The 13,582-nt window shown below is 41.9% G+C and overlaps 2 protein-coding genes across 8 annotated transcripts in view; one reads left to right on the forward strand and one right to left on the reverse strand.

Moving 5' to 3' along the window:
- Positions 1 to 11,975, forward strand: part of FIRRM (FIGNL1 interacting regulator of recombination and mitosis) — a 40,995-nt gene extending 29,020 nt beyond the window's left edge. Inside the window, exons 17-24 of the mRNA XM_070397024.1 lie at positions 2,152 to 2,337; positions 4,136 to 4,258; positions 5,317 to 5,412; positions 7,243 to 7,356; positions 8,796 to 8,900; positions 9,708 to 9,788; positions 10,203 to 10,322; positions 11,271 to 11,975. Coding sequence (XP_070253125.1) covers positions 2,152 to 2,337; positions 4,136 to 4,258; positions 5,317 to 5,412; positions 7,243 to 7,356; positions 8,796 to 8,900; positions 9,708 to 9,788; positions 10,203 to 10,322; positions 11,271 to 11,471 — 1,026 coding nt within the window. The 3' untranslated portion in view covers positions 11,472 to 11,975. The remainder of the gene's footprint in view (positions 1 to 2,151; positions 2,338 to 4,135; positions 4,259 to 5,316; positions 5,413 to 7,242; positions 7,357 to 8,795; positions 8,901 to 9,707; positions 9,789 to 10,202; positions 10,323 to 11,270) is intronic.
- SCYL3 (SCY1 like pseudokinase 3) overlaps positions 8,725 to 13,582 on the reverse strand; it is a 32,489-nt gene continuing 27,631 nt past the window's right edge. For 5 of the 7 annotated variants that reach the window (XM_070397022.1, XM_070397020.1, XM_070397018.1 and 2 more), the window contains 2 exons: positions 12,523 to 13,169; positions 8,725 to 12,160 (listed from right to left, as the gene is read on the reverse strand). In XM_070397022.1, coding sequence (XP_070253123.1) covers positions 12,101 to 12,160; positions 12,523 to 13,169 — 707 coding nt within the window. In that variant the 3' untranslated portion in view covers positions 8,725 to 12,100. The remainder of the gene's footprint in view (positions 12,161 to 12,522; positions 13,170 to 13,582) is intronic. The other 2 variants (XM_070397017.1, XM_070397015.1) reach the window with 2 other exon arrangements.

The following is a 13,582-nucleotide window of genomic DNA, read 5'->3' on the forward strand; positions in this document are numbered from 1 at the left end:
AAGGGTTACAGGCCTCTGTTTGAATCCTGGTTTAGTGTGACCGTGGACAGGTCATCCTTTCTGAACCTCAGTTTCCCTGTCTACAAAGTGGTGGATATGTATAACTAGTTTTGAAAAGTTTTGTAAGGACTTAGTAATATCTGTAAGACACTAGCACTGGAGGGGTGCTCAGGAAACGCTGGGAGTTACTCTCACTAGAGCAGCGGTTCTCAACCTGTGGGTCGCGACCCCTTTGGCGGTCGAACGACCCTTGCACAGGGGTCGCCTAAGACCATCCTGCATATCAGATATTTACATTACAATTCATAACAGAAGCAACATGACAGTTATGAAGTAGCAACGAAAATAATTTTATGGTTGGGTCACAAGATGAGGAACTGTATTTAAAGGGCCAGAAGGTTGAGAACCGCTGCTCTAGAGGATTTGGCCCGAGTCCGCAGTCGTCTTTCCTGCCCTAGAGAGGCTGGCTGGGCCCTCGCTGTCCTTCCTCCCAGCTCTAGCCTAGTGGTCTGCTCAGGTCCCTTGAATCTTCTTCTCCTCACTCTCCTGTCAGAGGCCTTGTCCTAGGTTCTCGGTACATTGCTCTTCATGGAGGGAGGGAAAAGGTCCTCTTAACCTCAGTTTCTCACATAGAAAATAGGAATAAAAGTATTCGTTTCCAGGGTTGTTGTGAGATTTTAACTTTTAGAATAATACAACTCACAACAAATTAGCTCTAAGTGAGGTCTAGGAGCTTTGTTATAAATAAAGGAGATAAACTAATTTTAGACATCTTTCATCTCCATTTTCTAAGTTTTCCCCAATAATTGAGGCTATCAGATATATGTTATGGGTAAATGAGGGATTTTTAATTTTTTCCTTCAGTTATCAAATATTGATTTTCTGCTATGAGCAAGTTACTATGCTAAAATTTACAATTAAAAGATAGCCCTAGCCAGTTTGGCTCAGTGGGTAGAACATTGGCCTGTGGACTGAAGGGTCCCAGGTTTGATTTGGGTCAAGGACACATACCTTGTTTGCAGGCTCCATGCCTGGCACATTTTGTGCTCATTCCGGAGGCAACCAATCGATGTGTTTCTCACCTGGATATTTCTCTCTGTCTTTACCCCTCCCTTCCACTCTAAAAACCAATGGAGAAAATATCCTCGGGTGAGGATTAGCAAAAAAAAAAAAAGTTAACAATTAAAGGACAAATCTGAATTTGAATCCCTGTTCTTCAAGTCCTTGGGAGTGTTCATTAGTCCTGAAATTGAGATACTGAGGCTTATTCTGATGGCAGCTGTGAGGTTTGAAGTGAGCATATACCAAGTGTCACTTCTGCCCTGTTCAGCTCTTTTTCCTAAGACATGGCTACTCCTCTAGAGGAAGGAGGGAGGGTACAGACATTTTTGGAGACTGTAATGTGGACTGGGCTTTATATCAGGCACTCAAACTGTTTTGGTCCTCATGTCAGCCTTGTACAAGGGATACAGATGAAGAAACAGTGATTCAGAAATTAAAGAACTTCCCAAACACCCATAACAAATGCCAAGCTAGTCCTGCGTTGTCTCAAGTAGAGCAGAGCCAGTTCCCACTGGAAAACTGACTCTACGACCTTTGCTTCTTTAAGTTCCTGTTGCCATGTTGGGAATATTACTTCTGACTTAACTGTATAAGGTGATGATAGTATGAATTCGTAGGAAAATAGTAGGCTTGCCCTAGCTGGTTTGGCTCAGTGGGTAGAGCGTTGGCCTGCGGGCTGAAGGGTCCCAGGTTCAGTTCTGGTCAAGGGCAATGCCTGGGTTGCAGGCTCCATCCCTAGTGCAGGAGGCAGCCGATCAATGATTCTCTCTCATCATTGATGTTTCTATCTTTCTCTCCCTCTCCCTTCCTCTCTGAAATCAATAAAAATATATTTGAAAAAAATAGTAGGCTTACTGGGTAGGAGCTTATAAAATAGCTGACCTGACTATTAAGGAAATATATTCTTTAACATTCTCAGTGCATTTTCATAATGTTCCTGATTGAGACAAATGCAGCAACAAAAATAATAAGTGTTCATTTCAGTTAACCTTGAATCTGGTACCTTGTGATAACACTGCTTAATTAAAAGCTTTTAAAATATTAAATAATATATTAAATTACTCATGTTTCTGTAACAATTTATTTCAGGTGGAGTTTATCCAGAAATTTGCCCCAAAAGAAGTGGAAAATCTGCCTCTGTGGCAACATATTTCTTTGCAGGCTTTCCCCGCTGAGCTAAGGAAGCAAACTGCTCATGAGGTTGTCAGAGTAGGCGCTGCACAGAGCAGGAGGTGGCTCGGTGGCAGTCGCACTGTGGGGGAACTCGAGTGGCTGGCAAGTAATCAGTTTGATTGATTTGATTTTTCAGTAGTGGTTGGTGAGCACCGTTTTAGGAATGGGTGGGTTGTTATAAGATGGACCAGTCTCGGCCCTCAGGTTAGAAACTTGTGAGATTTTGAGATTTCTACATTCTGTGAAAGGCTCTGGGAAACATCCTGTCTTGAATGATGTAAATTATAAATTATATGGAGGGTGAGTGTCTGAAGCTCAACACATACTGAACCAATATTCACATTACAAAATTTCTGTATCTAGTATTTTTGCTGACACAGCTCTAGGTCCTTTTGTTTGACAGGATACAACCCCTATATTATGTATACCTATTCTGAGCCTTTATGTACCTTTCTATTTAGAATGCTCCCTCTTAAAATAATGCAATAAAAAAGTAGTTCATCTGTAAGAAGTAATAATTACAATTTAGAAAAATGGATTATAATACATGGAGTTGAATTTTCCAGTTTAGTGTTCATTTGCTCATTCATTTACTCAAACCTATTTTGAGTGCTCTTGTGTGCCAAGCTTTGTTCTAGGCATTGGGTATCTCAGGGAGCAGAACAAGAATTCCTCCTCTCATGGACTTACATTCTAGCTTAGCAAGGTAGTAAAATAACTGGTAAGTATGATTATCAGTTTGTGATAAGATGAAGAAAATCAAGCAAGGATGGGGACAGGGCCTTCAAAAGGTTGGGGACTGGTAAGTTCAGGATTTCTGAGGGGTTTATATTTCATTTCTGAGTGTAAATGTTCTAATATGCTCTATTTAATGGCACTTGACCACAATTATCATAATGACATTTGCATGTATCTAAAGGAAATAAACGTATTCATGTGCCTTTATTTGGCAGAACTATTAAATACCTAGTTAGGAGTAGGCTAAGTGGTTCACGTTTTGCATTTATTGGGCAACTAATTTCTATAGTAAAGACAAAAAATATTTTGTATTGGGTAAAATAAAAGCACCTATTTTCTAAAATTGAATAAATCTTTTATGTATGACCAAAAACTAGTTCAGCAGGTTACTTAACCTGTTTATTTATAAAAAGAAATGGGTAAATTGTAAATAAAGAGCAATATGGTAATTACATAAAATTAAGGGGTTGTTGACATATAATGGGTGAAAGGCATTGTTACTGTCGTTCCATTCTCATGGCCTTCACTTCACACCCCAACCAAGCCCACACCTGGTGGGGGCGGGGAGGGTTGGGGGGCTAAGATGGGATATGTAACTTAAGAGTGAATCCAGAAAAGGTTGTTTTTAGTCTGTGATTCTAGATAGTGTACTACTACTACTTACATTTTTAAAAAAGAATAGTTTATTGACTTTTAGAGAGAGAGAAACATTGATGTGAGAGAGAAACGTCTGTCAGTTTTCCGTGCATTCCCTGACTGGGGATTGAATCCGCAACCTTTCAGTGTACAGGACGATGCTCCAACCAGCTGAAATACACTGACCAGGTCTAAATTGATGACTATTATAAATTAGCGTGGCCATACTGACTATTTGTATCAAACTTATTAAGATAAAATGTTCTTTTTATTTTCTTATTAAGTTTTTAACCTAAAAGGAAAAAGGTTTATTTTAAAAAATGAAGCTAATGTTTCTATGTTAAGGAAAATTAGTTTTATTAAAATATATTAAAGAAATAGCTGAAAAGATGGCTTTGGGTCTTAGGAATATAATTGCACATGGATCTTTATGAAGAGTTATGAGTAACTCATAACCTCTAGGTAATTGGCCTCAGCTCCGTGAGGCTGGTGTCTCAACTCGGGTCCTTTTCCTCTCTCTCCGTAGAACACGGCGCTGTCTGCTTTGCTTGCTGTGAATAATTCTGCGAGCGAAGCTCTGGATATTGGACAACAAACTGCAGTTATGGAAGCCGGAAGTCAGCTTTGGGCTTTTCTAAACACTAATCTGGTAAGGGACACAACTGATGATTTCCCTGAAGAAAAAATAATGTATCGACAAGAGAATAGTATTGAAATTTCCCTGTAGAGTGAAAGGGATCTCATTTCTTTAGGTGCTGGGTAAAGCTTGTGATTACAACTTACTTGTACGATTGAATTAGATTAGTAAAGCCAGAACCTAGCCAAGATGGTGACAGTCCAGCTAACAGTTTCAGGACCAGTTGGACCCAATTTTTTTTTTTTTAAATTTCTTACCCTATTATTTCTCTTCTCTTTTGGGTTAGTTTAGCCTGTTTTGTGATTCTCGGTTCTTCAATAATATCTTTTGGGCTTAAAGGTAGAGGGGCAAGTAGATGGCTGACCCAGCAAAGACAAAGCCTAGCGATGAGTGGGCTGGAAATAGTATGTATGCCCCACACGTTATCGCGGTTTGAAAATACGGATTTAAAAATCTAAATGTGACATTTGATTTCTTTGAGTAGAAATGAATGTTGACCTTTGGCCGTCCCGCCTGTGAAAGCAGAAGGCAACAGTCGCACTTGTGGGAAATAATAGACATGGTTTTGCAGGTGGTTCAACATAAAGTTTGTGTGGCCACATTTCGCTTAAACAAGTGCTTCCCCCCAGTCCTCACAAATCATTCAATAAATATTCATAAAAGACCTGTTTTCTAAAATTGAATAAATCTATGTATGACCAAAAACTTGAGTTCAGCAGGTTATTTAACCTCTCTGCTGGTGACATAGCTTACAATATCATGACAGACAGTTATGGAGAGAGGAGTGGAATTTGAAGACTCAGGATATCCAAGTACAGAGGCAGACGGAAGTAATTAGATCTGGGTTTGCATCGTGTCTCTGCTTTTTACTAGCGACATGGCCGTGAGCAGATGGTGTGACCTGCCCCCGTTCTTAGTAAGCTGAGGGGAGTACCTGCTTCAGAGATCTGTAAGGCATAAGTGAGGTGATAAACAGAAAGAACCTAGATATAGAGTAAATGCTGATTAAAAGGCTGCTATTCACATGTTATTGAACATTTTCAACAAGATTATTTTGTTTCTTATTTAAGGTAACAGGTCAACCTTATGTTCAACGGACACTCAGCCTTTTATTTCCACTGTTGGGATTTTTCATTCAAACTCTAGATTCTCAGCTGATCAGTCAGGTAAGAATAGTGAGCAAGTGGATACTTTGTTGAGGAAGTTGTTAAACTGGGGTGACTTAAAATAACTTTCTAGAAACTGTCCTTTTTAATGATTTCTTGCGCAGTTTGCTTGTTACCTTTCTTGTGGAGTTGCACATATTGCTTGTCCAGGGATGTCTCCTCATTGCTTCTTCCTTCTAGTGGTGGATTGTTAGTCTGTTGGGCTGTTAATCCAGACTTTATCTGTCGTCCTTATCTCCTTGATCGGGGAGAGGCAGAACTTTCCTGTTACTGTTAACTGCTCAGAAAATCCCTGTGGTTGAGTCAGTGTGTGGGACCTGTATTCCCAGCACTTTCAAAGGCATTTCACAGCCCTGGGAGCGAGGACTGTAACCAACATGGATGAAGGCTAATCCTGTTTCTTCGAGGAAATAAGATGGTTTTGAAGGAAGACTGCTGAGTTTTCTCTGACCCCAGCATGCATGTCTGGGACAGGCAGAACTGGGGTTACTGTCGGGGGAGCCTGGGGTGTTACTCAGTTATGCCCCATTTGGGAGGTTCTAGGCCAGTGCGGGGAGAGAGAAGCAAAGGCTTCATCTTATCTGAAGTGGTCTAGAGGCTCTGGAATGAGTCCAGACTGGACAGAATGATCCCCCAAGTCAAGAGTTGGCTTGTGCTTAGCCACACAAGAAACAAACAGAAAGAAAAGCTGTTATGAAATAAGACTGTCCCTGGTTATTCAGGAGGCTGGGTGATGGAAGGTAATATCCTGACGCAGTAGACGTGGGAAGCTCTGGTGAGTGGCTATATACATGAAAAATTTAAATATTTGCTAATTAGATATGTTTTATTTTTTGTTAATCCTCACCTGAGGATGTTTTTCCATTGTTTTTCAGAGAGAGTGGGAGGAAGGGAGGGAGAGGGGGACAGGGAGAGAGAAACATTGATATGAGACACATTGACTGGTTGCCTCCCAACTCTTGGAGCAAACCCAGGTGTGTGCCCTTGACCGGGTATTGAACCTGGCACATTTCAGTGTGTGGGCAGACGCTCTAACCTCTGAGACACATAAGCCAGGGCTAATTAGGTATATTTTAAAATTTCTGTATATGTAACATATTACTGAATTATAATGAGAATGTGGTAAAAATCATTCACTCAAATTATACTGAATGCAACATGTTGAATTTGTTGATTCTGAAGGTTCTATTATTCTTTTATGAAAAATTTAATGCTGCTAATTTTAATATAATTGTGCCTACCTTTAAAAAAATCCAAATAACTAAAGTTCTAAAATTTCAACGTAAGTAAATTGTTCATTTAGGCATTTTCTGTTTTACAGACTTTCTCTCATTGTTCCCTTAAATCAGGGGTTGGCAAATCTCCTGGCTAGATTCTGCCCTGCTTTCAGCACAAGAGCTAAGGATGATTTTTACTTTCTTAAAGGTTTATAAAATAAAATACAATAAAGTATGCAGCAGGGAACACATGTTGCTGCAAAGCCTAAAAATACTAACCACCTGGTCCTTTACAGAAAGTTTGCCAACCCCTGCTAATAATAATGAACTTCTCTTACTAGAATTTAAAATACAAAATAATTTTTAAAGGTTTGAAGGAAGAGCACTGGTATATACTTTTTCAGGAACTTTTTTTTTACACAGTGGTTGGTAGGAAGAATGCTAAAGTAACTGACTCAATTTGTTTTATTCAGATCCCACCTTCATGAAGTTTAGGGTTTGTGGAGTGTTTGGCTGTTGTGGGTTTTGCTTTGTTTCCCCTCCCAAACCCCCATCAAAATCATAGTCAGGAGGTTTCTGCAAAATAACTGTTCTTTGGTCTTTGCCTCTTTAGGTAGTAACTCTGCAGGCCTCACTTCTGAAATTAGAGCCTCCAGACCATGTTCGCTTGGCAGTCCTTGACTTTGTGTCTTCTCTAGGAAAACTTTTCATATCTCCAGCTATCCAGGTAAAACTCTTCATTCTGTTCTCGTTATTATAAAAACGCTGCAAGAATGAATGACTGAGGGATTTTTAGGCTTTTGATTTCTTCAATTCTGTGTATTGATGACAATGAAAATTGGGGGTGGGGGGAATGTGTTTTATGAATAGAGAGTGACTATCAAAGTAGAACTCATTTTATTTTTCAGAAAAATATATATTCACACACACACACACGTCAATGTAGTCTGAGATTTTCTTTGTGCCCACAAAGTTTCTGAGCAAAGAAAACATAGTGTATAATGAGGAAGTTGGGTAACTTACTGAAGTTATTCTTTTGGTTTTATACTTATGAAAGGGAGCCTGTTTGTTTTGAATATGTTGCGAAGTCTATGTAGTTGACAGTTGGGTGCGTATTTATGACGTCATCCTGTGAGGCCTGGCAGTGCACTTCTGTTGAAGGAGATCGTCCTCCTCAGTCTCACCTTCCTTGCTGCTGCCGTCACCACCCAGCAGTTCCAGACAATTGACTTTTCCCTCCTCCACGGGAGAGACGAGCTCACTGATGTAAATGGAGCAAAACCATAATTGACATTATGGGTTAAAATCTTTGCAACCAAAAAATGTACCTGGTTAGTTTCTAAGGGATTGTCTCCTTTGTTCCCAGGTAAATGATGTTGCCCCGTTTGTTGCCATCACATCAGGTTGTGTTTCAAGAGATAAGTATAGCTGTTGTCAGTTTGTTTTCAACTCTGTGGGCAAAAGTAGCCAAATCTTTCTAGAATTAGAGTGTTTTCCAAGCATGCGTCTGCATTTGGACCATAATGTGTCCAGGACCTATAGAACAGATGTTTTTATTAGCAGAAATTACCTTGTATGTTTCTAGAAATATATTTTCAGGAGTGAAGTTAAGGCCTGAAGAAATTTTGGGGATTCATCAGCAAATGAGAGGCTTTTAAAACCATTAGATAAGATTGATTCATATATTCAATTAAGAAAAAAAAATTACTGAGTTCGTATATGTGTATCAGGCACTGTTTTAATCACTGGGGATTCAATAATGAACCCAACGAATCCCCCACTGAGAGACTGCAGACCAGAGAAGTGGTGACATGTGCAGTGTATGGGATGGTGTGAGTGCTGGGGGGGAGAGGGTGTGAAGAGCAGGGAAGAGAGCATGTGGACATGGGGCACAGCTCTAAGTGGGGTGGTACAGTCAGTGGTGACACTAAGACAAGCCGAGGGAGCAGGGGAAAGGCAGGTAGAGAGGCTCTGACCTGGGAGTCTGTCTGGTACACTGAGGATGCATCAATGTCATGAACAGAGGCGGCGGGCTTGCAGGCCAAGGTCAGGTCCCCGATTTATACGAGCGAAATGGAAAACTCGAGCAAAGGAGTGACATGTCCAGCATGTGTTTTAATACAACATTAGACATATTGCATTTACTCTGCTTGGTTCTCTCTTTAGGACAAAATTGTGCCCAACCTGTGTTCCATTTTTGCTTTGCTGCTGGCCGACAGGAACTGGCTGTTAGAACAACATGCCTTGGAGGCATTTACTCAGTTTGCAGAGGTAAGACCCACCTATGGCAGTGACCTGCAAAGCATTTCAACATTCCAGACACCCAGAAACAGTGATGAGCTGCTTCCGCATCTTAGTTGTAAAATGTTCTACTGCAGGAGATATTTCTAAAGATGAGGCATCAAGAAGTGAGATTCCTAAGGGCCTGTGGGTAGTAACAACCCAACAGGCATTCTAACCAGGTCTGCTAATCCGGGCAGTCTCCTCGATGCAGTTTTTGGGTTGGAAGATAATACATATCACCTCAAACTATCCTGGGGTCGGTCAGGTTGATGAACACAGACCTATTAACTTGGTTCTGTGGAGAAGGTGATCTGGCGTGGACGGCTCCTTCCCACTGTGTACATTGCAGAATGGGGTATTGCTCTAAGGCACCTGGAAGAACTACGAGCTAATCATCTCCTGAGTATCCCCTGGCACTCTTTTCTCTTAACCAGTTAACTACCATGCATCCAAAACAGAAACCATCCCCACACGCCACAGTATTTTGAATTTAATAAAAAAAGTCAATTTGCAATGAATATTATAAAAATAAATGTATTACAATTCAGATGTTCTTGAATATTTTCAGCTGAAAATTCTCACAAAAAATGATTTTAAAGTTGGCCAGGGCTGCCACTTAGGACAAACATTTTTAATAGACACCTGTGGCGTGTGGGGAAGGTCTGCCGCTTGCATCTACACACGCTTATGGCATACAATGGGTTAAAATGCTTGAGTAAGGTGGCCCTTAAAACTCATGTACGTGTCTTTTCAACTTACTGAAATATATTAAAATTTCTTACCAATTTTTAATAGGGAACAAGTAATGAAGAGATCGTCCCCCACTGCCTCAGTTCTGAAGAAACTAAGAACAAAGTGGTATCCTTTCTGGAGAAGGTATTTATTTTATTTTACACAGAATCAAAACAATGGTGTCACTGTTCTTTATCGGGTGACTTTTTAAACAGGTTCTCTCCCTAGCTTCACCTTTTGCACAGTGGTGACACATCACAGAAGTCAGACACGTGGAGCCACTGTCTGTAGCAGTAGGACCCCAACTGTTAGTGACCGTGACTAGATGCTAGTGTGCACCACTGTGGTTCGGATGTGACCGAGGCACGGCTTCTCTGCACTGACAGACCAGGATACAGACTTTTTAGTTTTACTCAATCCTACAGCTCCCACATCTGTGCATCCTTTGTCACTTTCATGGGGACCGTGTTAGGTGAAGCATAAGAGAATAATAGTTAAACCACGGGTTACCTAACACCGGGAGCAGTCTTATCACACGGACTTTCATGATCTCTGCAGACGGGATTTGCAGACGAGACGGTAGCTGCTAGAGTGGAGCGTGTGAAACAGGAAAAAGGGATTTTCTGGGGATCCTTGGCAACAGTTACGTTAGAAGAAGCAAAGTGGTCATCTTCACAGGTATGGACTATTGCATTACAATATGGGTCAAGCTTTTTTGTAAGAGAAAGTCTGCTCTTAGTACTTAACGAGTAAGCAAAACAAACTAGTGTGGTTCTTATTCTCATGTTGCATATAAAAATAAGTAGATCTAGACATGTAAAATTCTGTTTTATGCTAGATGCTCTCTAAAAAATCATTTTCCCCCCTAAAAAGTTATGAACACCTAAAAACAGGACTACAAGAGTTAGCTTTGAACATCATACCAAATACACTGTTGACACACCTGTTACCTGTAGCTGCCTCTTTCCCAGTTTGTGACCCAGAGAGGAAAACGAGAGAACTTACCTTCCAGAATGTTTATCTACCAGATACCCTGCCTCATTCTTTAAATCAGCCTAATAATTCTTGGCAGTGCCTCAAAATCACATCTGCCTATTATTAAATATCCACTAGGGATATTTAAAATGGTTTTTGTTTTTTGAGTACTGACAGTGTATTAGGAATTGCAATCCAGAAGAACAGTGTTCTTGTAAGTTTTAATAACTTGTTTTCAAGACTTTTATGCCTGAAGTCTGTAAAGTTAAATATCCTATCAGTAGCATCAGGGGGCCCTCAACCCCTCTTTCCTGGGCGGTAGTTATAAACTCGGCATTAAACATGGAAGGAAGCATAAATCCAAATGGCCTTGTGGTAGGACATGTTGGGTGTGTCTGGAGCTCACTCACTGAAGTGCTGGAGGGGAGGCGTCAGCTCCTGTGTCACTGTGACAGACAAAAACACCCGCGCGTCTTTCCAGGGGATGGTGGAGGTGCTGCTCTTGTGAACCAATGACTAGAATAACATTTGCACGTGCAGCTTTTCATAGCTTTAGAACTTGTTCTAAGCAGCTTTGCTCTAGTCCGCAACACAGTTCTTGGTAGTTTTTAGAACAGGTAGGACATTCTCACCGTCTTTCTCGTTTGCCAGCCTTGTGCTAAAAGAGCCCGCCACGAGCCCCCTGTGGAGGAAGAGTACAGGTCAGCACTGCAGGCCGCAACGGGGGCCCTGGAGGCAATCGAGTTACTGCTCCAGAAGTCCCCTGCTCCCGACTGGCTCCCCACAGAAATGCAGCTGCTCCAGGAAAAGATTGATGAGCTGAAACGCCGCGGGCTCCAGGATGAAACTTGAACGGACCGGACCAGAACATCGCTAGGCAGAACTGAGTATGACTATCATTCTACAATGTAGTTTGTAAGTGAAAATATTTATGTAAATTATGTCTATATATTTTCTAACACAAAACAACTTTTGTAAAGTTGCATCTAGTGAAAATAGTCTTTATTGGATGTTTAGAGAACAGGATTATGGGGAATATTTCTCATGAAGAACTTTGGTCCACATAATATATGTGGGAATAACTGTAAACAAATAAATAAGCTGCCGAAGGAAACCTTAGCGATTTAAAGTCATTTACGTCTTTCATAGTAAAATGTTTTCCAGGTGTTGCATTTCATAATAGAGCTCACTCTTCTCACCAGTAAAAGAAATGGCACAAAATTAAGCTAATCAGCTGGAAGGTCTTGCATTTATTTCCTTTACTTCCAGAATGATCTGGCCTTGGAGGCACAGGCTCTTCCCCCAGCTGAGGGCCACACCCAGGGTCTCTCGCTTCCTTGGCACAGACTGGAAAAGCTCCTGGTATGAGAAAAACAGGATGCTTTGGGGGTTTTCTTGTCTGCAGAGCCTGCTTTTGAGGTATTAATTTGATTTTTTTAAAAAAGGAATCCTTTTTCCTAGAGTTTAACTCACAGCCATTGTCACCAGCTGCTGTCTCCCCAGTTCAGCTCCCCGGCATCTCCCCAGCCTTCAGACTCCGCCTGCAACGACATAAAGCCAAGGGCAGCTGCTGGGACAGCGTCTCCACATTCGAAAGGTCAGCAGTTTATAGTTCCTTGTGCAAATAAGTAAAATCGCTTTCTAAGCACCATCTAATCCACTGAAGTCCACCTGCTGACACCTTACTCTTCTCCCTTTTCCAAGTAAAAAGGTGACTATTTACTAGTGCCACTGAATACTTAGCCACACTGCTGCATTTTTCTGGGGAAGGAAAGATGGCAATAGGAAGTGACTTTACTTGCCGCTCTGACTGGGCACAGGTGTCTCTTCCCTTGGCGGGAAGACAGCTAGGTGTCTGTGAGGAGGGGACAAGGCAGCTGGTACCCACAAAGGAAATCCTTACCTCAGTCATTTCTGCTGCAGCAAATTTTGAGGAAAATTGCATCCCTGGTGAGATACCATCCGCGTTGGGGATCACCGTTTCTGTCCTCAGGTCAGGTAGAACAAGAATAGCACCCGAAGGCTTAATTTCGGGGATCATGTCAGCAAACCAGTCCAACTCGGGGTCCTGCGCTAGCTTCTTTTTCACTTGAATGGTGAACTCCTCTCCTAAACCAAGTTCTGACGGAACCTGAGGGCGCCTTTCTCGTGATGATACTTTTGGGGGCTGGGCTGGGCTAGGACTGGTCTTTTGGGGTTGGCTTGATGCCAAAGGCTTGGCCTCTGTGAGCAGAAGAGAAGTGGGAATGGCCTTGTGTTCCCCCGAGGTACCAGAGCTTCCACCTCCTGGGCTCACCGCATCGCTGAGGCTGCTGTGCTTAAGGCCATCCCACGTCTCCACCACCTTCAAGTCCGTGAGCGGGGACCGGGCAGGCTCTGGAGGCCACACGTGTGTGCCGACAGTTCTACCTTCAGGCTCCCCGGGCTCGCTCCAGTCGGGCCACTCCTCCACTTGGGGACTTGGCAGGAAGTTTTCACTGTCTCCTGAGGTATTTTTTGCGTCTGAAAGTCCATTCATGGGAAATGTCCTGGGCTGAGAAAATCGATCACCTGTGGGACATGTGCAAGAATTATTCTCCTAGATGTTGGTTAAAATCAAGAATATATTTAGGGAAATGTACAGTGTAAGTTTTTTGAAATATCCTTGTACACTAAACCACAAAAGCAACAATTAGAGTTTCTCTTACTGAATACTCAAACATAAATGCTGTTGGCACAGCTGTCTATAAACAAACAGAAGTGTTGAGACAGCCGATGTTACCCTTGCAGTGTCAGTTGTGTGCGCCCTAAAACTGTGCGTGGCCGAGTAAGTCGGCCTCAGCCAACGCACCTTCCCTTGAACAGTTGCCTTTGTGCTCGGGGCACGGAGAAGCCTGTGCAGTGACGACCAGCCTTCCCCAGGCTCCTGCACCACGACACCTGTCATCTCCCAGAGCTACTGCTCTGAGACAATTTGGAAAATG

The sequence above is a fragment of the Myotis yumanensis genome, unplaced genomic scaffold (assembly GCF_028538775.1).
Source record: "Myotis yumanensis isolate MYYU_CA2020_CCGP unplaced genomic scaffold, mMyoYum1.0.hap1 SCAF_17, whole genome shotgun sequence".
Classification (NCBI taxonomy): Eukaryota; Metazoa; Chordata; class Mammalia; order Chiroptera; family Vespertilionidae; genus Myotis; species Myotis yumanensis.